This window comes from Loxodonta africana, chromosome 17, assembly GCF_030014295.1.
Source record: "Loxodonta africana isolate mLoxAfr1 chromosome 17, mLoxAfr1.hap2, whole genome shotgun sequence".
Lineage (NCBI taxonomy): Eukaryota > Metazoa > Chordata > Mammalia > Proboscidea > Elephantidae > Loxodonta > Loxodonta africana.
The window spans coordinates 29,702,474-29,724,616 of record NC_087358.1 but is presented as its reverse complement, the minus strand read 5'-3'; the positions used below and the strand labels follow the sequence as shown (position 1 = coordinate 29,724,616).

Genomic DNA, 22,143 nt, shown 5'->3' with positions numbered 1-22,143 from the left:
AAAAAAAAAAAAAGCAGTCACTATCGTTTCCTAATTCTGTGAAAAGCAGAATTCAGTAGCTCTAGTTTTATTACTTTCTAAGATAAATAACAACAAGCATTAAAGGACTTAGCTTCTCTAAACTCTACTCTCATCACACAGAAGCCCTTAAGAGTTTACACACCTACAAAGTAAGTTATTTAGTTGCGGTTTACCTCAGAACTGAAAAGCCTTAATTAAAGAAAGCCCTGTAACGAGGACAGAGTGTATCTATAACAATTTTTAAAACCACCTTTTACTTACATCAACAGGGACCAGAAGGCTCTTGCCAAGATGTTGATTAAACGAGAGGCACCAGGCTTCAGTGTAGCCATTCATGTTAGGTACATACTTCTTTATCGTCTCATCGTTCAGTCTCAGCCATACACCATCATCATTGTGGATCTACAGGAAACAAGCAACAGAAACAAGCCGTGCTCTTCTGTCATTCCTGTGAGGCTAGGGAGGACCGACAGGCTGCACAGCAGGCAAACATGGCAGGCCTGGAAATTAAGCATCTGGTTTTTGCAGAAGGTAAGTTTGAGAGCAGCTTTAAGGAAAAAAGCAGCAAGGAATGCCAAAGCAGTATGATAATTCACATGATAAGATTGTAAAAAATAAAAAAAAATCATTTATGAGTGAAAGCACGAACGAATCACATGCTAAGATAAACAGCTGAAACAGTAAAATAGGTGCTCCCTAAAAGAAATGGAAAGCATCTTCCTGTCCCTGAATATAGATTTTAATGATCAGATGTCACTTAGTTGTATTACTAGAGAAGTGTACTGTCCAAAGTTAAAGTAACAAAATAAACACATTTTTAAAAACTCATGAAAAACCGCACCCACTTCCAGTGAGTCCTTGTACAGATTCTGACTACACGATGCTTAACTGTGGTCATTTCATGTTCAAAATTATAATCTTATTTTTACTGATAAAAATAACCAAAATGTTTGAGAATCAATCAATATATTTTACCAAAAAAAAATCAAACCCGTTGCTTTTGAGTTGATTCCAACTCATAGCGACCCTATAGGACAGAACAGAACTGCCCTACAGGTTCTCCATGGCTGTAAATCTGTACGGAAGTGGACTGCCATGTCTTTCTCCCGCAGAGTGGCTGGTGGGTTCCAACTGCAGACTTCTGGTTAGCAGCTGGAGCACTGAGCCACTGCGCCACCAGCACTCCCTCAATATATTTTACAAAACAATTCTCCCAAACTGCTTCAAATATATGCAACCAGAAAATTTAATAACGTTATTGTGCAAATGATGCAAAAAGTTTCTTTCCAAAATTTGTTACCAAAAGTTTCTTAATAAATTACCTCATCAATAAAAGTGATAGTTCCATTGACTTTAACTATGCCTATCTGTTCACTTTGAAGGGAAGGATGGCTACGGATACGGAGTCCCGCACTGTCCTTGGCCACAAATTTTCGAACCTGCGAAAGGTAAAGATAGACAGCGAGACAGGAAAAATTTGAAGTAGAGGTCTTATAAGAAGAGATCAAATTAAACAGATTTGAAAATACTATATTTTTTAGAAAATTTCCCAAAATTATTTGTAGTTGCCTGCTCTCTGTAAAATAACTGTGGTTTAGTCATAAATGATGACAGAATTTCTCTAAAGTATTGAAATGTCCTTTGCTGAAAAAAAAAATCAGAAATTCATATACATACATATATATACATATACACATATATCTTCCAAACTTTAAAGAGATATGATAAAAAGGGGAAAAGAGTCATTTATTGCCTTTCAGAAAGGTATCATACAAATTCCATTTCCTATATGTTTCTTTTTAAAAAGCAGCCTACCAAAATTCCTATATCTATTATTTATATGTTAGGAAATTAGTTTTCCTTTCAACAGCACGGGATATTTTAACCCTGCAAACTTTACACTTAATTACCAATTACAGGTTTTAAAAAATGACTCTAGGTACTACTAAAAATAAAAATACTAATACAAAGAAATTCAGTAGACTTTTTAATTTCAATTAATACAAGGTATAAAACACCTATAAATCACGACAGCATTATACGAACAAGTCAAAAAGTACAGGTTCTGTAATTTAGAAATGATTAGAATCACCATAAACTACTCTGCAAACTTATTTAGGAATATTTTGAATTCAAATACTGAAATCAGGTAAAATATTAGATGTCTGATGGACATCTTGAAGCATCAATGGAAAAAAAAAATGCACTTTCCCCTTAAAATTTTTTTGAATGATTCAAGTTCTGAATTCATTCCCGCCTAACCTTATTTGGTTGAGGTTCAGTCTTTGGTTTCACCAGCTGTGTTCCAGGTGGTATCATGCCTTTTGGTGGGTCTTTTACTTTTACTTCTAGGCCAGCATCTGTATAGCATTTGAGAAAACAAGAGAAAGACGATCCTTTAACTTGGTCTGATAAATATTCAAATGCTGTTTTAAGCAATTAAATCAAATTTCTAAATTCTGTCCTTCATATGGTGATTGAAATTTGATAGGCTAAAAAAGAGAAATATTTGAACAGGGTGTCTTAGGGGTGCAAGGAAAAAAGGAGGGAATCCCACTCTTCAACTAGAACATATGAAATCATAACAGAGAATTCAAAATAATAAGAAATGAAACCCTCGTGGGATTAATTGTTATCTGACAACTTCAGATCAGAGTACTAATCCATCTATACCAAACATCTCTACGACTGAGAGGCGGCAGAGCATGGTAGTTAAGAGCTGGGTTTCTCAAATTAGACTGTCTAGACTCCCACATCTGCTGCTGAGTGAGTGACTATAACATGGAAACATTAACAGCACCTACTTCACTGGGCCGTTGAGAGAATTAAAGAGAGTTAAGTGATTTAAATTATAAAAGGTGTGCCAAGAATACTGCTGGACATATATTAAGCATTCAATAAATGTTTAAACCCAAAAAACTAAACCCATTGCCCTTAAGTCGATTCCGATTCGTACTGACTCTATAGAGCAGAACAGAACTGCCCCATAGGGTTCCCAAGGCTATAACCTCTACGCAAGCAGACTGCTACATCTTTTTCCTGTGGAGTAGCTGATGGGTTCAAACCACTGGCCTTTTGGTTAGCAGCTGAGTGCTTCACCATTGTGACCCCAGACCTCCTTGAGTAAAATACTGTTATTCAATAGGTTATCAATTTTATCATTTTAGTGAATTATTATGTTTGTCTGTGGTCAAGGCAGCTCCCATCCTATTGACAGTTTGGTCACCTTGGGATGAAGCTGAGTTAGGAATGGAAGGAATAAAACAGATGATTACAAAAGCAAATGTGAATCACTTTCTTCAGCTTAATTCCAAAAAACAAACCTAATGTGAGTGGAGTTTTCTTGTCTCTTTTGTATCATTTTCCTTCATTCCACTATTAGAGATGATGATTTTAAAAAAACCACATCTATGCCTGGTGAAAGTTTTGGAGGAAAAAATGTCCACTGTAAAGCCATTCTTAGGTACTTCTGCTTTGCTTTTGGGTCCTGTCTGTAATTTGTACCTCTTGTGTATTATTACTTAGATGCTACTTCACGGATTTTTGCTGGGCCTCTGTACATTGTTAACACTTGAAGACAGGAACTGTCTTATCCAAAACAATGTCTTGCACATAACCAACAAACGGCTGCTGAACTAAACGCTTTATGGATATGTTGAAATCAAGGAGAGAGGAGCAAAGATTATGGATAGAAGTAGGTGGAATGGTCCAAATGAATTTGATAGATCTGATTCGCTTTTGTTGTTTGTGGCCATTTGAGTCGGTTATGACTCATGACGACTCTATGTATAACAGAACAAAATGCTGCCTAATTCTGCACCATCTTCATGACCTTTGTTATGTTTTAGGCCATTTCGTGGCCAGTGTGTCAGTCAATCTCACTAAGGGTTACCTTTGCTTTTACTGACCCTCTTCTTTACTAAACTTACGTCCTTTACTAAGGATTGGTCTTTTCTGATGCGTCCAAAGCAAGTAAGATGAAGTTTCACCATCCTTACTTCTATGGATTATTTTGGTTTCATTTCTTCTAAGACTGATTTGTTCGCTCTTTTGGCAGTCTATGGTATACTCAATATTCTTTACGAATACCACAATTTGGATGCATCAATTAATTCTTCCATCTTCTTTTTCACTGTCTAGTTTTCACATGCATATGAAGCAAGCGAAAAGGCCATGGTTTGGATCAGGCACACCTTAGTCCTCAAAGTGACATCTTTGCTTTTCAACACTTGAAAGAGGTTTTTTTTTGCAGCAGATTTTCACAGTGCAATATGCCGTTTGATTTCTTGACTGCTGCTTCTGTGGGCATTGATTGTTGACTCAAGTAAAATGAAATCCTTGACAACGTCAATTTTTTTCTCCCTATATTATAATGTTGCTTATTGGTCCAGTTGTGAGGATCTTCGTTTTCTTCACATTCAGGTGTGATCCATACTGAAGACTATATGCATGTAGTCTTTTACCTTCACCAGTAAGTGGTTCATGTCATCGTCATCTTCAGCAAGCAAGGTTGTGCCATCTGTATATCGCAGGTTGTTAATGAGTCTTCCTCCAAACCTGACACTGTCCCCTTCACACAGTCCAGCTTCACAAACTATTTATCTAGCATACAGCATGAATAAGTATGGAGAAAGAATAAAACCCTGCCACACACCTTTTCCAATTTTGAGCCAGGCAATATCCCTTGTTCTGTTTGAATGACTGCCTCTTGATCCATATACAGATTCCACATGAGGACAATTAAGTGTTCTGGAATTCACATTCTTCATTAGGTTATCTATAATTTGTTATGATCTACATAGTCAAATGCCTTCACATAGTTAACAACACAAGCAAACATCTTTCTGGTATACTCTGCTTTTGGCCAAGATCTATCTGACATCAGCAATGATGTCACTCATCGTTCCATGTGACCTTCTGAATATGCTGAAACTTCTAGCAGTTCCCTGTCTATGTATAGTTGCAGTTATTTTTTAATTATCTTCAGCAAAACTTTGCTAACATGTGCTATTAATAACATTGATAATTTCTGCATTCCAATTGACTGTCTTTCTTTGGAATGGGCACAATTATGGATCTCTTTTGGCTGGTTGGCCAGGTAGCTCTTTCAGTGTTGCATCCATTTGTTGGAACATCTGAATTGGTATTCCATCAATTCCTGGAGCCTTGTTTTTCACCTGTACCTACAGTGCAGCTTGAACTTCTTCCTTTAGTACTAGCAGTTGTTGATCATATGCTGCCTCCTGAAATGGTTGAACATAAACCAATTCGTTTTGGTATAGTTACTCTGTGTATTCTTTACATCTTCTTTGTTCCATGCTTTTTGCATCATTTAATTTCTATACAGTAATGTTAATGTTAATGTATATTCGATATGGTTACATAAAAACACTTTTTTTTTAACCTTTACTGCAAAAACATACTACTAACGCATAGTACCCAAAGGGTGTTTTGGTGGAATGTTTATCAGTATTATTTCTATCTCTGCCTAGTCTCCTTCTCCCCAATACCCAAGGGGTTCCATCATAAGGATTAAACAAAGTTAGCCAAGATTCTTAATTTCTGGACTTTTCAGAGTACCTAATATTCTAATATACACTGCATGACTACCTAAGGCAGGGGTACAACACAGTAGGTTTTCTATCTGATCGTAGGAACATTTTTTCTTGGGGAGCATCTGGAAGGTTTGTATTATAAAAAAAACACATTTGATACACAATTACGTAGAGTTTTCTTTCTATTGTCGTCTAGTTATAGAATTTAGAAATAAAGAAAGAAAAAGATTAATGCCTAAAGTAAAAGCAATATGCTTTTTAAATGTTAGTAGTGGGTAATGAAAATTCACTAATTCAGTAGTATTTATTGATCAGCTAGTATGTGACAAGCACTAAGCTAGACTGAAAATTCAGAGAGAAATGAGATGGTCTCTGCTCATAGCCAGGAGAGGAAGATAGATACGTCATGAGGGGTGACTGAGTATCCAGAGTAATACAGCAGCACAGAGGAGATTCCTTAGGGAATTGAGAAAAGGAGTCATGCCACTGACATCACAATAATTATTAAATTTTAAGACCTTAGTAATGCACTAACACTCTTTATAAAAGAGGAAACAGAGTTCAAATAGGCTACGAAACATGTCTATGACAGCAGTTACGTGGCAAAACTAGAAGAGAAAGTTAATTTTGACTGTAGTTCTTTGCACAAAGTAACTCACAACTTAAAAAAAAAAAATACCTATTTCAATGCCATCAATGGTAACATGAATAGTGTAGAGTCCAATAGCTCCTGGAGTCCAGTTTGCACAATAAGTGCCATCATTATTGACACGAATCAGCATATTCTCACTCGGTCTGAAAAGATATTAAGACAGATACTGGAAATTTTACTTTCGGTTAAACAGTTGACACCATCATTAAGATATTTTAATTTCTTAATTTCTCTTAATTTCTGTTTGTATTATCACACTGCCTAGGAATCTTACTGTCCTGTATGTTTCTCTACTCTCTAAAATGATTCAATTTCATTTTTTCTTCTTCACCTCACACCCTCATACCTCTATTACCCCCGCTCGCTCACTCTAAGCTGATCATGACCTTACCTCTTTCTTCAGTGATAAAACAGAACCAGTCAGATATTAACAACCTCAAAGTCTCAACCACATTTATAACCCTACTTTCCCTGCCTTCTCTCCTGTTACAATGGAAGCCAGCCACTCCACTTGCGCTGTGGATCTCATTCCCTCCGAAACTACCACGCAACAAGACTTTGCTCTCTCTCATGCATCAATTTCTCTCACTTTATTGGGTCATTTCTACTAGCATACAAACAAGCTTTAGAATCTCCCACCTTAATAAACACCTCCCCCTGATATTGTAGCCCTCTCCAATAAGATATCTCTTTTACCGTTTATATCAAAATCTACCTAAAGACTTGTCTACAATCACCCTCTCTCTTTTCTCACTTCCAATTATCTTCTACAACTTACCACAGTAGCTTTTTTACCCACTTCACTGCAACTGCTGATGCATTTGATAGCTCACAACTCCTACTTTCTTGAAATACTACCATCTTTTTGCTTCTGGTTTTTCTCTTACTTCACTGTCCTCAGTCATTTCTTCGTTCTACCTCTTCCCACCACTTTAACTAAGGAATGCCCCAGAATTTGGGTCTAGATCTTCCCATACCATTTTTTTTCTAGCTAATCATTCACCCATGTCCCAGTTTTAAATACTATCCATATGATTCCCAAGTTTATTTTTCTGCTGAGTTTCAAACTGATATTTCTAGTTGCTTATTTGCTATCTCCACTTAGATAACTAAAAGGCACCTTGGCATCTCAATTTTAATATATCCAAAGAAGGGTTACTTCCCAGCAACCTTATCCTTGTAGAAAACAAAACAGAACTAAAACCATCTATTTGTTCTCAGCCTTTTGATCCTTGTAAAAGTCAAGGTGATCTCTATCAGCTGTCAGTAAGGCTAGTTTAGGCTTTTGGGTCAAACAACTCCAACCACTGTCGTGCAAAAGAAACCACTGACAATACAGTTGCTCCTTACTTACTATCTCATTATCCAACATGTCACATTTATGACAACGGTGAAAAATCTACTATCCAACTATTCTGCATATTAGCAACGTATGTCTGGCAGTTAATGAATGCTGAGGTGTAAGGCGAGAGTAACGCTGGCTCTGATGGTTAAGATTATGTGTCAACTTGGCTGGGCCATGATTCTCAGTGGCTTGGCAGTTATGTAATGATGTAGTCATCCTCCATTTTCTAATCTGATGTGGTTATCCTCCATTTTCGTGTAACGCCCTGGTCTTTGGAAACTAACCATGTTGATAAGTGAGGAGTCGGTGTATAATACTCTTGATTCTTCTCGTTCCTTCACCTCCTATTTCCATTTTAGCAGCAAGGCCTGATGGTTCTACCTTCTAAGTATATCCCACATCTATCCCCATGTCTTCATTTCCATTGCTAACCTCCTTCCATCCTCAGTCCAAGCCACCTAACAGTCTTGAGAATAGTGTAATAGCTTCCTAACTCATCTGTTCTTACTCTTGCTCTCCTACAATCATTCTCCAGACAAGCCAGTTGATCTTTTAAAAACTGTAAATCAGACATGTCACTCCTTTGCTTAAAACCCTTCAAATAAATTCGCTTAGAAATAAATCCAAACTCCTTAGCATAGCTTACCAGTATATTAGTGGTCTGTTGACTGGGCCATATGACATGGCCCTTGTCTAACTCTCTGACCTCATCTTTGACCATTTTCCCTCTTGCTCACTATCTTTCTGCTTGTCAAAGACACTAAGCTCCACCCACCACACATTTTCTCTGCCGAGAATGAAATTTCTCCAGGTCTTTAAATGGCCAACTACCACCTAGCTCTCCACTCAAATAACACCTCCTCCAACAGGCCTTTCCTGTCATCTAATACTTTGGTAGCCTGACCCTTTTCCATCACTTTATTTCAAAAAACTCTATTTATTACCACTACTTTGTTTACTTATTTAAAGTTTATTTCTCCACAGGAATGTAAATTCCATGAGAATGAGCACCTTGTCTATCTTGTTCATAATTGTACCCCAGAGCCTGTAATAGTGGTGCTTAACAGTATTTGCTGAATGAATAAATGAATTTACTTATACATAAGATAATTTTAATTATATATAAAATGTTCACTGTATATAAAATTGTATCTACTGGCAAATGGTCAATTTGTTCTTGTTTAACGTGTTATAAATCACACTTATTTACAAAGTCATATGCTTCTATTGAGGAAATTTTAGAACTATGATTAAACCAGGGACAAGATGCTCTTTCCTATTACTAGACAAATATATACCCTTAAAACCTAGATAATTTGACAGAAAACCTTCTAGACTGAGCATCAAAATTCCATTTGGATAAGAAAAACTCAAAGTAATCAGTTAATTTCTAATAAGTCACCTGATATAATGAAATCTGTAAGTAATTATACTTTTCAGATTAAATAAAAAAAACTTTTTCTAAAATTTCTATGAAGGTGGTCTCTGCAATAGTATAATCCATCTAATCATTTCATCCATGCATCTATTTTAAAAATTACTTCTCCTAATAAGCAAAAAAAAAAAAAAAAAAGATCAAGTGAAAAAATCTGCTTAAATCTGGAATTAATGGAATTAGGGGCTGAAAAACTGAGAGAACACAACAGAATATAAGTACAACACACACTGAAATCTCTCTATAACTCATTTGGAAGAAGGAAAAAGGAATAATGGCAAAAATACCAAAAATGACAGAAAACCAAGCAAAAGGAAAAACAAACAAAAAAACAAACTCAAGCAAATCAACCAATTCTAAACCACTTTATACATTTTTAGATACTAATTATTCTTTCTCTACCACCTAAGTATCATGTACGTAGGTGGTTGTGAAAGAACTGACAATATTTCAGCTGAATATAAATACATTCTACCTGCAGATCTATATACATTATTAAATACGTAGGAAATCTCTACAGGAAAAAAATTTTTTTTAATTCCGTAATTTTTTTTTTTTTTTTTAACATATATATCTACAGACAGTAAAGTTGGAATGCAGTAAGATTTTAGCTGTGAGCAGTTGACAACACATGTTTTGGCTATGCTTTGAGAAAATGATCCTTACCTCTTAGGAGTTGGTGATGCAAAACGCAGTTCTTCAAATGAATAATTTTCATAAACCTTAAAGAGACCAATAAGAATTGTAAAAATTATTAGAAACATTATTGGTTGATGTAATGATAGAATTTTCAAAAAATGGTACTGAGACAATTGGTTATCCAAATAGGAAAAAAAGAAAAAAACTCAATTATGTACATCACAACACTTACAAAAACAAATTCTAAGTGTGTTAAAGACAAAACAAAACTTTAAAAAATTTATAAGAGAAGAACAGAGAATATCTTTTGAGTACATTCAAATTTAAAATTTGTCCAAAACAAAGCTACTACAAAGAAAATGAAAAGATCAACCTCTACCTGGGGGGAGGGAATTTGTAATTCATGTAACCGAAATGGGACCAGCATTCATAATATATAAAGAACAAGTGAATAAAAAAGAGAAATAACTCAAAAGAAGAGTGAGTAAAGATCATTCATGAAGAAACCTGGATGATTAATAAACATTGGAAAAGCTACTCAACTAAACTAGGAATCAAAAACATTCCAATTAAAACAACAACAAAATAATCATATCCCAGTCATCAAACTGTATTGTAAGAACCAAGTACTGGCTCTTTCATATATTGCTGGTTGAGTCTAAGTTCTGGGAATATTTATTGAAAATGTACATGCCGTATGATCCCGCAATTCCACACCATAGACAAACTTTCGCTCATGCACAAAAGGAAACATATATAAGGATGTTAAGAGCTGGGCTGCAAACCAAGAGATGCGCAGTTTGAATCTACCAGCCACCCCTTGGAAACCCTATGGTGCGTTTTTACTCTGTCCTATGAGGTTGCTATCAGAATCAACTCGATGACAATGGCAATGGTTATGGGTACTGTAGTACAGATTATAACAGCAAAACCCACAATAGCAACAATTTAAATAAGAGAATGGATGAATAAATTATGGAACAGTAATACAATGGGATAATTTAAAGCATGTAAAATGAATGAATTAGAGCTACAGGGCTAAACCTCAAAAACAATGCTGAGCAGAAAACAGGCAAAATGATATGTACAGCATGATTCTGTTTCTGTAAACTTTTAAAGCATACAAAACAATTCTAAATATACTGCTTATAGATATATTTGTATCAGTGAAAGTATAAAAATATATATGGGCATAATAACCATTATATTTAGGATAGCTGTTACCCCTAAAGAAGGGGTAGGAATGGGTCCAGGAAAGGGTTTATAGAGGGCTTCAACTGTAATGGTAACAGTCTGTCTCTTAATAAAAATTACAAAAACATCTGAACAATTATGATGAAATGTTAAGACAAAAATGAGCTGCAAGTACACAAGCTTGTCATATTATCCTAAGTATTTTGTATGCCTTCAACATGACCAAATTAATCATTATCTCTAAATGGTCAGGTTGAGTTCTCCAACTGCTCATCCACTGCTAACTTCTATTGTTCTTACACATCCATACCTACTCACAAGCTCCCTCCTTCCTCACCACTCTTTTTATTTTCTTAGAAACATATGCCTTCACCTATCAAAAGGAACCAATATGAAAAATGCAATTTAAGACTAAGCCTTTACCAAGGTTACAAAGGTGTTACTGGTAGGAAAATTCAGGTTTCCTTGCTCCTGGATTTTGTCATTTTCCATTCTACCACTTTCCCTCAAATACATATTATTACATTTAATTATGCAACAATAGACTATATCTCACTTTTCATCCTCTACAATATTTGTCTCACTACTGGACAGGCATATAGTTTCTGTGAATGACTGATACAAGAAAATCTCCTTTCCTGGAACGTGGAGTAGTATCTCAACAAGACAGTTTGGGAATACTTTAACCTATAACCGCTCTACCCCTGTGCCACTCACCACATTCTTGAAATGCTACATTCAGTTCTGGTAACTGTATTTTCAAAAGAAATTATACAACCTGAAGCATGTTCATATGAAACTAAAGAATGATTAGGAAGGTAAGGACACCAGAAAATAAATCCCTTAAATTAAAGCTGAAAATAATGAGAATGTTTAGCTTCAAATTCTTCAATAGCCAGTGGACAACTCCTTCAAAATTCTAGATTTTCAGTTTCTTGATTTCTTCAATTTCAATAGCCTTGATATAACTTTATTTCAGTCACTCACACCAGAGGTCACAGACTTATGACTTTACTCAGAATTGTTCTATCTCTGAAATTAAAAAACAATGAAAACCCCAGAACAAAACAAAAACAACTGTTTTCCACCTCAATAACTCCCTCTACACCTATTCTCAGACTTTTAGTCCCCTTTACCACTGCCCGCCCCCCGCAACTTTGTCTCTGAAAACCTCTTCCATTTTCTCTTGCTTTGTGAACCGATTTAGGTACCGGTGACGTCTCTTAAACCACCATATACTCAACTCCATCATCCCGCTGTTCTGTTGCTGAATTATCTGGCCAAACTCTGCTTGATCAATTCAAGGATTATTTTATTCATGCTCATATGACTCATAGTGCACTGTAACATACGATCTCCAATTCCAACTGATTCTTCAAGAATGTCTAATGTCTCTTTCGTTCTCTATAAAGACTACTGCATTTTTTCTTCTCTGTTTCAAAATCTTGATCCTGTGATTCACCTCCCACATATCTCCAACCTAAAGCAGATACTCCTCCTATTTTAAATAATTGTTTTGACTGCACAACATAAAAATTTACTATCATCTGTATTAAGGATTTTCTTTTTTAAAGAGGTAGCCCTCTTCCTATTTAGGGCCAATCCCTGCACTGGAGCTCTAAAACCAAGAACCAAACGCACTGCCGTTGAGTCAATTACGACTCATAGCGACCCTATAGGGCAGAGTAGAACTGCACCGTAGAGTTTCCAAGGAGCCCCTGGTGGATTTGAACTGCCAAACCTTTGGTTAGCAGCCGTAGCACTTAACCACTATGCCATAGATACTATTTTTACCTCTCTCAGGAAAACTTCATTGTTTTCTTTCTCTCAATTGTCTCTTCATCAGCATTCAAACATGTCTCTCTATATTAAATCCCAAACTTCAAGGCCTTCACTGGATTCCAATTCCTGTGTCTTTTAGAGCCAAACATCTTCAAAGCCTTATCTATACTCACTTTGTCTTCAGCTATTCTCACTTTCCCTTCATCTATTTATTCATCAACCTACTCATGCCAGGTGACATCAGTCTGGTTTGGACTCACAGCGACACTACGTACAAAAGAACGAAACACTGCCCCGTCCTGTGTCATCCTCCCAATTGTTGCTGTGTTTGAGCCTGTTGTTGCAGTCTGTGTGTATCCATCTTGCTGAGGGTCTTCCTGTTTTTCGCTGACCCTCTACTTTATCAAGCATGATGTCCTTCTCCAGGGACCGATCCCTCCTGATAACATGTCCAAAGTACACGATATTAAGTGTTGCCATCCTCACTTCTAGGACAGGGTTGTTCGTTTTTCTGGCAATATTCTTCACCAACACCATAATTCTAAAGCATCAATTCTTCGGTCTTCCTTATTCATTGTCCAGCTTTTGCGTGCGCAGGAAGCAATTGAATATAGGATGGCTTGAATCAGGTGCACCTTAGTCCTCAAAGTGGTATCTTTGCTTTTTAACACTTTAAGAGGTCCTTTGCAGCAGACGTGCCCATTGCAATACATAGTTTGATATCCTGAGTGCTGCTTCCGCGGGCGTTGATTGTGCATCCAAGTAAAATGAAATCCCTGACAACTTCAATATTTTCTCTGTTTATCATGATGTTGCTTGTTGGTTCAATAATGAGGATTTTTGTTTTCTTTATGCTTAAGAGATCAGCTGCTAACCAAAAGGTCAGCAGTTCAAATCCACCAAGTGTTCCTTGGAAACCCTATGGCGCAGTTCTATTCTATCCTACAGGGTTGCTATGAGTCAGAATCTACTTGACAGCAATGGGTTTTTTGCTTTTTTATGTTAAGGTACGATCCATACTGTAGGCTGTAGTCTGATCTTCATCAGTAAATGCTCCAAGACCCCTCAGCAAGCAAGGTTGTCTGCAGGCTGTTAATGGGTCTTTCTCCAATCCTGATGCCGAGTTCTTCGTAAAGTCCATCTTCTGGGATTATTTGCTCAGCACACAGATTGAGTAAATATGGTGAGAAAATACAACCCGGACACACACTTTTCCTAACTTTAAACCATGTAGTATCCCCTTGTTCTGCTCAAAGGACTGCCTCTTGGTGTATGTACAGGTTCCTCATGAGCACAATTAAGTGTTCTGGAAATCCTATTCTTCGCAATGTTATCCATAATTCATTATGATCCCCAGAGTTGAATGCCTTTGCATAGTCAATAAAACACAGGGAAACATCTTTCTGGTATTCTCTGCTTTCAGCCAGGATCCATCCGACATCAGGGATGATATTCCTCATTTCTCATCCTCTTCTGAATCCGGCTTGAATTTCTGGCAGTTCCCTGTCAATGTGCTGCAGCAACTGCTTTTGAATGATCTTCAGCATACTTTTACTTATATTAATGAGATTTTTTGATAATTTCTACATTCTGTTGGATCTCCTTTCTTTGGAATAGGCACAAATATGGATCTCTTCCAGTCAGTTGCCCAGGTAGCTATCTTTCAAAGTTCTTGGCATAGACAAGTAAGCGCTTCCCACGTTGCATCCGTTTGTAAAAACATCTCGATTGATTTTCCATCAGTTCCTGAAGCCTTGTTTTTCACCAATGCTTTCAGTGCAGCTTGGATTTCTTCCTTCAGTTTCATTAGTTTCAGATGATATGCTGCCTCCTGAAATGGTTGAACGTCAATCAATTCTTTTTGGTACAGTGACTGTGTATTCCTCCTCCATTTTCTTTTTATGCCTCCTGCATTGTTCAGTATTTTGCCTGTAGAATCCTTCAATATAGCAATTTAAGGCCTAAATTTTTTCGTTAGTTCTTTCAGCTTCAGAAATGCCGAGTGTGTTCTTCCCTTCTGGTTTTCTAATACGAGGTCTTTGCCCATTTCATTATAATACTTTTCTTTGTCTTCTTGACTGGCTCTTTGAAATCTTCTGTTCAGCTTTTTTACTTCATCATTTCTTCCATTTGCTTTAGCTACTCTACGTTCAAGAGCAGGTTTCAGAGTGTCTTCTGATATCCATTTTGGTCTTTTCTTTCTTTCCTGTCTTTTTAATGACCTTTTGCTTTCTTCATGTATAATGTCCTTGATGCCGTCCCACAACCCCTCTGGTCTTCAGTCACTAGTGTTTAATATGTCAAATCTATTCTTGAGATGGTCTCTAAATTCAGGTGGGATATACTCAAGGTCATTCTTTGGCTCCCATGGCCTTAATTTTCTTCAGCTTCAGCTTGAACTTGCCTATAAGCAACTGGTGGTCTGCTCCACCGTTGGCCCCTGGTCTTGTTCTGAAGGGTGATGTTGAGCTTCTCTATCATCTCTTTTCACAGATATAGTCGATTTGACTCCTGTGTATTCCATCGACAAAAGACACTTGTATAGTCACCACTTACGTTGTTTAAAAAAGGTATTTATGTGAATAAGTTTTACAACTTATTATATGATCTCCACTGTCGTTTCTATTACCAAAGTCATATTTTCCAACTACTGATCCTTCTTTTTTGTTTCCGACTTTCACATTCCTAACATGAGTATTTATCAATGCATCATCATGACTGTAAGTTTGATCAATTTCATACTGTAGAAGATGGTAAAAATCTTCAATTTCTTCATCTTTGGCATTAGTGATTGGTATGTAAATTTGAATAACAGGCTTATTAACTGGTCTTCCTTTTAGGCCTATGGATATTATCCTATCACACGACCACATTGTACTTCAGGACTGATCTTGAAATGTTCTTTTGGATGGTGAATGCAACGTGATTTCCACCACTGTAGAGCATATGACTGATTTAAAATGGCCAATACTAGTCCATCTGAGCTCACTAATGCCTAAGATATTGATCTTTATGCGTTCCACTTCATTTTTGACGATTTCCAGATTTTCTAGATTCATAGTTCGTACATTCCATGTTCTGATTAGATGTTTGCAGCTGTTTTTTCTCATTTTGAGTTGTGCCACATCAGGAAATGAAGGCCCAAAAAAGCTTTACTCCATCCACAACTCTGCTTTGAAGAGGTGCTCTTCCCCAGTTGTATTTTGAGTGCTTTTCTACCTGAGGGACTCATCTTCTGGCACTATATCAGGCAATGTTCTGCTGCTATTCATAAGGTTTTCACTGGCCAATTTTTTCACAGGTAGAATGCAAGGTCCTTCTTCCTAGTCTTTCTTAGTCTGGAAGCTCCTTTGAATACAAGTTACCACAGTATGACCAACTGACAGATAAGCCTCCCTACTATGCCTCACCAACCTACTATGCCTCTAAAACTGCTCTTGCCAAGGTCACTGATGAATTCCTTGTGACTAGCTCCTTCACAAAACTTAAAATTCCATTTTGCAGCATAACAATTTTAACCAAACCAAACCAGGTGCCATGGAGTTGATTCTGACTCATGGCGACCTCATGTGACAGTGTTTTCTTGGCTGTAATCTTAGGGAAGTAGAACACCCCACCTTCCTTCCACAGCACCACTGGGTGTACTTGAACTGCCACCCTTTAGGTTAGTAGTGAAGCATACCCGGGGACTTGATAACATTGTTAACCCTTCCTAAATTGCTCTTTCCTTGTCTTTCAAGACATGCCATAAGGTAGTTAGGAAAACCGAATCTGGAATCTGATTCTCTGTCATTTATTAATTGTGTGGCTTTAGGTCAGTTACTTCATCTCGCTATGCTTTCATATTTCTGTATGTAAAATGGGAATAAAAAAAGTAATTTATAGGTCATTAACATGAGTTACTGTATGTTAAGTGGTGGGAAAAGTGTCTGGCAAAAATTTAAGTGCTGGTGATGCAGATTATGTCTTACCTCTTTGGCTAATCTTATCAATTTTTTTTTTCCCTCATATATCTTGCAAATTGAGATTTCTCAAAGTATAGATTTTGAGTTTAAATCACTCTGCACATTCGTTTTAAATACAAATTGTTGAACCTCTCTCCAGGCCTATTGAATTTAAAAGTCTGGCAGCAGGGTCAGAAAACCTTCCTTCTCTAACAGGTGCTCCAGATGCCTCTGATGTGCACAGAAGTTTGAGAACCGCTGATACTGCAGTTACTCAGGACCCTGTCCTGGAGCTTCTTTCTTCATTCACCATGGAAGGTACTATCCAGTCCCATGACTTCACGTGTAACCTAAGTGTTGATGATTCTTCATTCACCATGGAAGATACTATCCAGTCCCATGACTTCATGCGTAACCCACGTGTTGATGATTCTTCATTCACCATGGAAGGTACTATCCAGTCCCATGACTTCACTTGTAACCTACGTGTTGATGATTCTTCATTCACCATTGAAGATTCTATCCAGTCCCATGACTTCACGTGTGACCTATGTGTTGATGATTCTCAAATCCTTTTTTAGAGGTCAGACCATGATCCTGCACTTCAGGTCTGTACATACAACTTCCTTCTGTACACCTTCACATGGATATTTCAGAGATATCTAAAACTTATCACATCCAAACCCGAAACTAGTATTTTCTTCAATCAAACTCCGTCCCTCCCCAACATTATCAGTCGTACTAATCAAGCTCAAAACATGAATTTCACCTTTTATTTCCTTCCTCTTTCTTTTTATACCTTCCTCATCAACCACCAACTGCTGTTGATTCTATACCCTAAATATCTCTTGAATCTATTCTGAGTGCCATCTCACTAACTAGTTCAAGTGATCAGTACATATCAGCATGTGAAGTCAATAATCTCCTAAGTGGTTTCCTTGAAACCCGATTATGTCCCTTCATTACCTGGCCAACTGCATTCTCCACCATGGTCTTTATAAAACACAACTCTAAACACATCATTCCTCTACTTGAAATCTTTAAAAGGCTCACCACTGCCCTTGGATAATGCCAAAATTCCTAGCTTCTGTTTCAATTAATGGCCACCTGTATAATCCAGATTATCACTGCCTGTGAGAATAATTTAAAAAGTTGCACAGAATATTTGAAAAACTGATCTTATGGCATTGAAGAGCTAAAAAGCCTGAAGAAGCAGGAAAGCGAAAGAGATGAGCCCCACATTTAAGAGGGCTTTTGCCTTAAGAATGTCTGCTGTTCTGGGAAGAGGAGGCTGAAAAGCCAAAAAGTTGGCAGCTTTTGGGCTGAGGTCACCCCAAAATATAAGGAGGCCCAGGCGAACCCTGAGGAGCTGTGTCCTAGGAGCAATGGTAAATAGTAAATACACAAGTAGTTTTGCAGTGACTGAAACAATCTTTAAATCATCTCAATCTTTGATTGGATTAACTTGATCTACAGTTGTTAATCCCCTTTAAACACCTGCTGAAACAAATGAAAATTCTCTCTGAAAGAAAATAATACCATTCTAAAAAACATGCTGCAAGTTTTACATCTACCAACAGCTCTACAGACTTGTAGTTTTCTGTTTGCATTTGAACCACTGAAATATTTGTTAATGAGTGAATGGTGGAAAGTAAATTTCTTCTGATAAATATAATAAATTACCTTCATCATTGTTATGGCAATATATCGAGCCTCCTTCACTATCATTGGTTCATATGAAACATCAAGCTTTGGTGATGCCAGTCCACCAAAAGTCATGTCAGTATTAGAAGACGCAGCTGGCACTGCAGGACTGCCAGGGATCCTTTGAGGTTTCTTGACTTGTTCTTGTTGTAAAGATGTTTTTTTCTGAGAAACAGGGACAGCTTTCACTTCCACCTAACCACGGTATGATAAAAACCAAATACCATTATCACACAATTGTCCATGACAAATCAAAGAAGCAGCTTACAACTATGGACTTACAATGATATAAATTTTATGTTAACATTGGTCCATCTTAGGCATTCCCTCAAGACTAATTTAATAGTGTCAGAATGACCTCAAGATGCTTCTAAAATATGGACCTTGAACAACGTAAAACAGAGGCTTCATTTTTTCAGAATAATCATGGATATCAAAATGTAAAATAAAAGTTAACCCCCTCATTAATACCGAGGAGAAAAGAATAGAATGAATCTAGATTGAATCCTTGCAGGGGCTAACACTGAGTTATTTTATCATGTAATCTAGTCTAGTATAAATATTTTCCCATAATTTCAGCATATTTTAAGCAGTAATCTCAATCTCAGTTATACTTCAGCAGAAGAAAATGTACTCCATTGTATACAAGTCTTAAAAGTTAACACATAATAAATCTTATACCTAAAGCTTTAAAGGCATTTCTTTTCTCCAGTGAACAGCCTTGTCATGAACATCAGCCATTTGATTAAACTTTGCAACTCAATTTCTTTAACCATTAAACAAGGGATATCTTTTATCTGTACTATACAGATGCAAAGAAGAGATTTGCTGAGGCATGTTAAAGTACTGAAAGTACAAACTGCCTCACAAACAATACTTTTCAGAAATACTTTCTAACAAAATGTTTTATTTGCTTATTTATGCATTTGCAAAAAAATTCAAACCTAGGCACTAAAAGTTTGTTCTTTTCCTTCCAGACAAAACGTTTGTGGCTGGCAAGAAAAGGTAATTAATTCAACTATAGGACCTTTACAGAAGTACTAAGGGTAGAATAACTGAAAAGTGATAAGATTACTTAAGTAATTCAGGGACACCTGGAAACTGTGGAATATCTTTTGTTCTTATTAATGCCGTTCTACGGAATCAGTAGTTTGAAACTCTTATTGTTTATGCAAAGTTAAGTATAGACAGCAAATATGCTGCATTAAATAACTAAAATCTTCAGTTAAGAGAGATCAATATTAGGACCAACATAATGCCTTGGAAACATTAAAAACCCATTCTTACATTTAAAAACAGCAGTTTAAAGGCATACAGTAAAATTCTTTAACTCATATATATCTGTCGCCATTTAAAGCTTTAAACTTTAAATGTGGAAAAAAACAGAAAAAGAAAACTGCACTTTCAAATTTTAAGACATTTGCTTTATTATATTATTTATAGACACTTTTAATACATACTATTTATGATGCTTTTATTGCGGTAAAATATGCATAACATAAAACTTGTTATTTTAACTATTTTTAAGTATACAATTCAGTAGCATTGATGCCATTCACAATGTTGTGCAATCACCAATATTATCTATTTCCAAAACTTTTTCATCACCCCAAACAGAAACTCTACCTGTTAAGCAATAACTCCCCATTCTCCCCTCCCCCACTCATGGTGCTCCTTAGTCTACTTTCTGTCTCTGTGAATTTGCCTATTCTAGATATTTTACATAAGTGGAACCATACGTAATGTGTCCTTTTGTATCCGATTATTTCACTTCGTATGTTTTCAAGGTTCATCTGTGTTGTGGTTTGCATCAAACTTCTTCCCTTTTAATTGCTGAATAATTTTCCATTGTATGAATATACCACTTTTGTTTAGCCATTCATCTATACATACTAACTTGATGTAATCTTATTCCAACCTATATTTACCCTGAGCAAATAAAAATCACAGGTACATGTAACTATGTACCATGAACCTTAAAGTAAATCATTAAACAATTTTACACTCTGAGTACTAAGGTATTACAGAATAATATCCATGTTGCTTTCTATTTATAAACTGTACTTCTTAAAACTTTTCTTCTGTTATTCTTTTATTTTCTATGTGACTTTCTCTTCTCAGTAAATACAGTTTCTTCACAATAATCTTTTTGTATGTAAAAAATATACCAACAACGCTTGCTGCTCTAAGAAGCACTTTGGATGTCACTAAAATATTAGCTGCAAATCAGCTTTTATGTTTCAAATAATTAGTTACTAACATGTGAAGATACTTTAACAGTTTTCAATGAGTCTAAAATGCTCCTAAAACTGCATGTGCCATCCAACAGGTTAAAAGTAAAACAGATGAAATTATTTTGTTTTTGGCTTATCTGATAATTGGTGGATAATGTGATATTAATAAAATAAACATCAAAATTTCACAAATCACCTTTTCTAAGTATCTACAGGAGTTTCTTAGATACAGTTTGTAAACTAGAGATAAATTTGATGCGAATTTTGAGCATATCAAATTTATGCCTTCCTTTAAGGCAAAGGAAGACAGAAATTAGGAGAAGCAAAGTATATAGGAGAAAAAAATTATAGAGCATAAGATCATGTGCTTAAAAAAAAGGAAACCAAAGAGGGAGAGGGAGGGAAGAAGTAAAAGCATAAGATCTAACTCTGAAATGCAAGATATAAACAACCCAGATATCAAAATGAAGAGACAGCAAAAGATACAAAGGAGAAAACTAAGAAGAAAGAAAATACAACTAAAAAATACTATAAGAATAGTAGTATAAATATTAAAAAGAAATGAAATGGTATGTCAACCTGGAAAATGGTTATTACAACATAGTCACATGAGCAAGGAACTTCATCTTGTGGGCTTAAACAATGGATTTAACAACTCACAGACACTCAGGTGAGAAATTTATCACTGAATTCACAAGCCCCCTAATATATTAACATGTATTGTATCGTTATCAAAATTCTCCCCTCAGGTGGAGTCCTTTTTTGTATCACTATCAGGATGACCTTATTCTCTATTCAATTTTTTTTCTTATAATTTGTGATTTTTTTTTGCATTCTATAGAGCAATTCATAGAAACCCTGGTGGTGCAGTGGTTAAGAGCTACAGCTGCTAACCAAAAGGTCTGCAGTTCAAATCCAAAAGGTCTGCAGTTCAAATCCACCAGGCACTCCTTGGAAACCCTATGTGGCAGTTCTACTCTGTCCTATAGGGTCACTATCGGGTTGCTATGAGTCGGAATCGATTCGACAGCAACAATTTTTTTTTTTTTTTAAATAGAGCAATTCGTAATAGGTGCAAAAATCATTTGGGTGGGGTATGATCTGCATTAAAATAATAAAATCGAAAATATTACAGTACAGTGTATTGTGTGTATCTGTGTGTGTATATGTTGTTGTTACTTGTAGTCAAGTCAATTCTGACTCATAGCGACCTCATGTGTGCAGAAGAGAACTGATCCATAGGGTTTTCAAGGCTGTGACCTTTCAGAAGCAATCTCTAGGCCTGTTTTCGAAGGTGCCTCTGGGTGGGTTTGAAATGCCAATCTGGTTAGTAGTTCAGTGCTTAACCTTCATGCCATCCAGGTCTTCTGTGTGTGTACATATGCATATAAAATGTAGTTAACTGTATGTGCTATTCCAACACATATGTATGTATGATGCAAACTCTTGCTGTAGGTCATGATCAAATATTTGAAAACTACTGCTAAAGAGTGGTTTTTATTTTGTATCATTTTCAAATACTTTTTTCATACAATTCTATTTATTGTTATGTGAACGGTATGTGTCTTATCTTTTTACTGTGAGTCAGATAAGAGGTGACTTTGACATTGTGCTTCTTCACACTATTAATCAAATAAT

The 22,143-nt window shown here is 36.2% G+C and overlaps 1 protein-coding gene across 15 annotated transcripts in view; it reads right to left on the bottom strand.

Moving 5' to 3' along the window:
• MYCBP2 (MYC binding protein 2) overlaps positions 1–22,143 on the bottom strand; it is a 287,598-nt gene that overhangs the window by 89,632 nt on the left and 175,823 nt on the right. For all 15 annotated transcript variants that reach the window (XM_064270017.1, XM_064270009.1, XM_064270015.1 and 12 more), the window contains 6 exons: positions 18,251–18,466; positions 9,675–9,730; positions 6,256–6,371; positions 2,284–2,381; positions 1,344–1,460; positions 283–423 (listed from right to left, as the gene is read on the bottom strand). In XM_064270017.1, the coding sequence (XP_064126087.1) occupies positions 283–423; positions 1,344–1,460; positions 2,284–2,381; positions 6,256–6,371; positions 9,675–9,730; positions 18,251–18,466 (744 nt within the window). The remainder of the gene's footprint in view (positions 1–282; positions 424–1,343; positions 1,461–2,283; positions 2,382–6,255; positions 6,372–9,674; positions 9,731–18,250; positions 18,467–22,143) is intronic.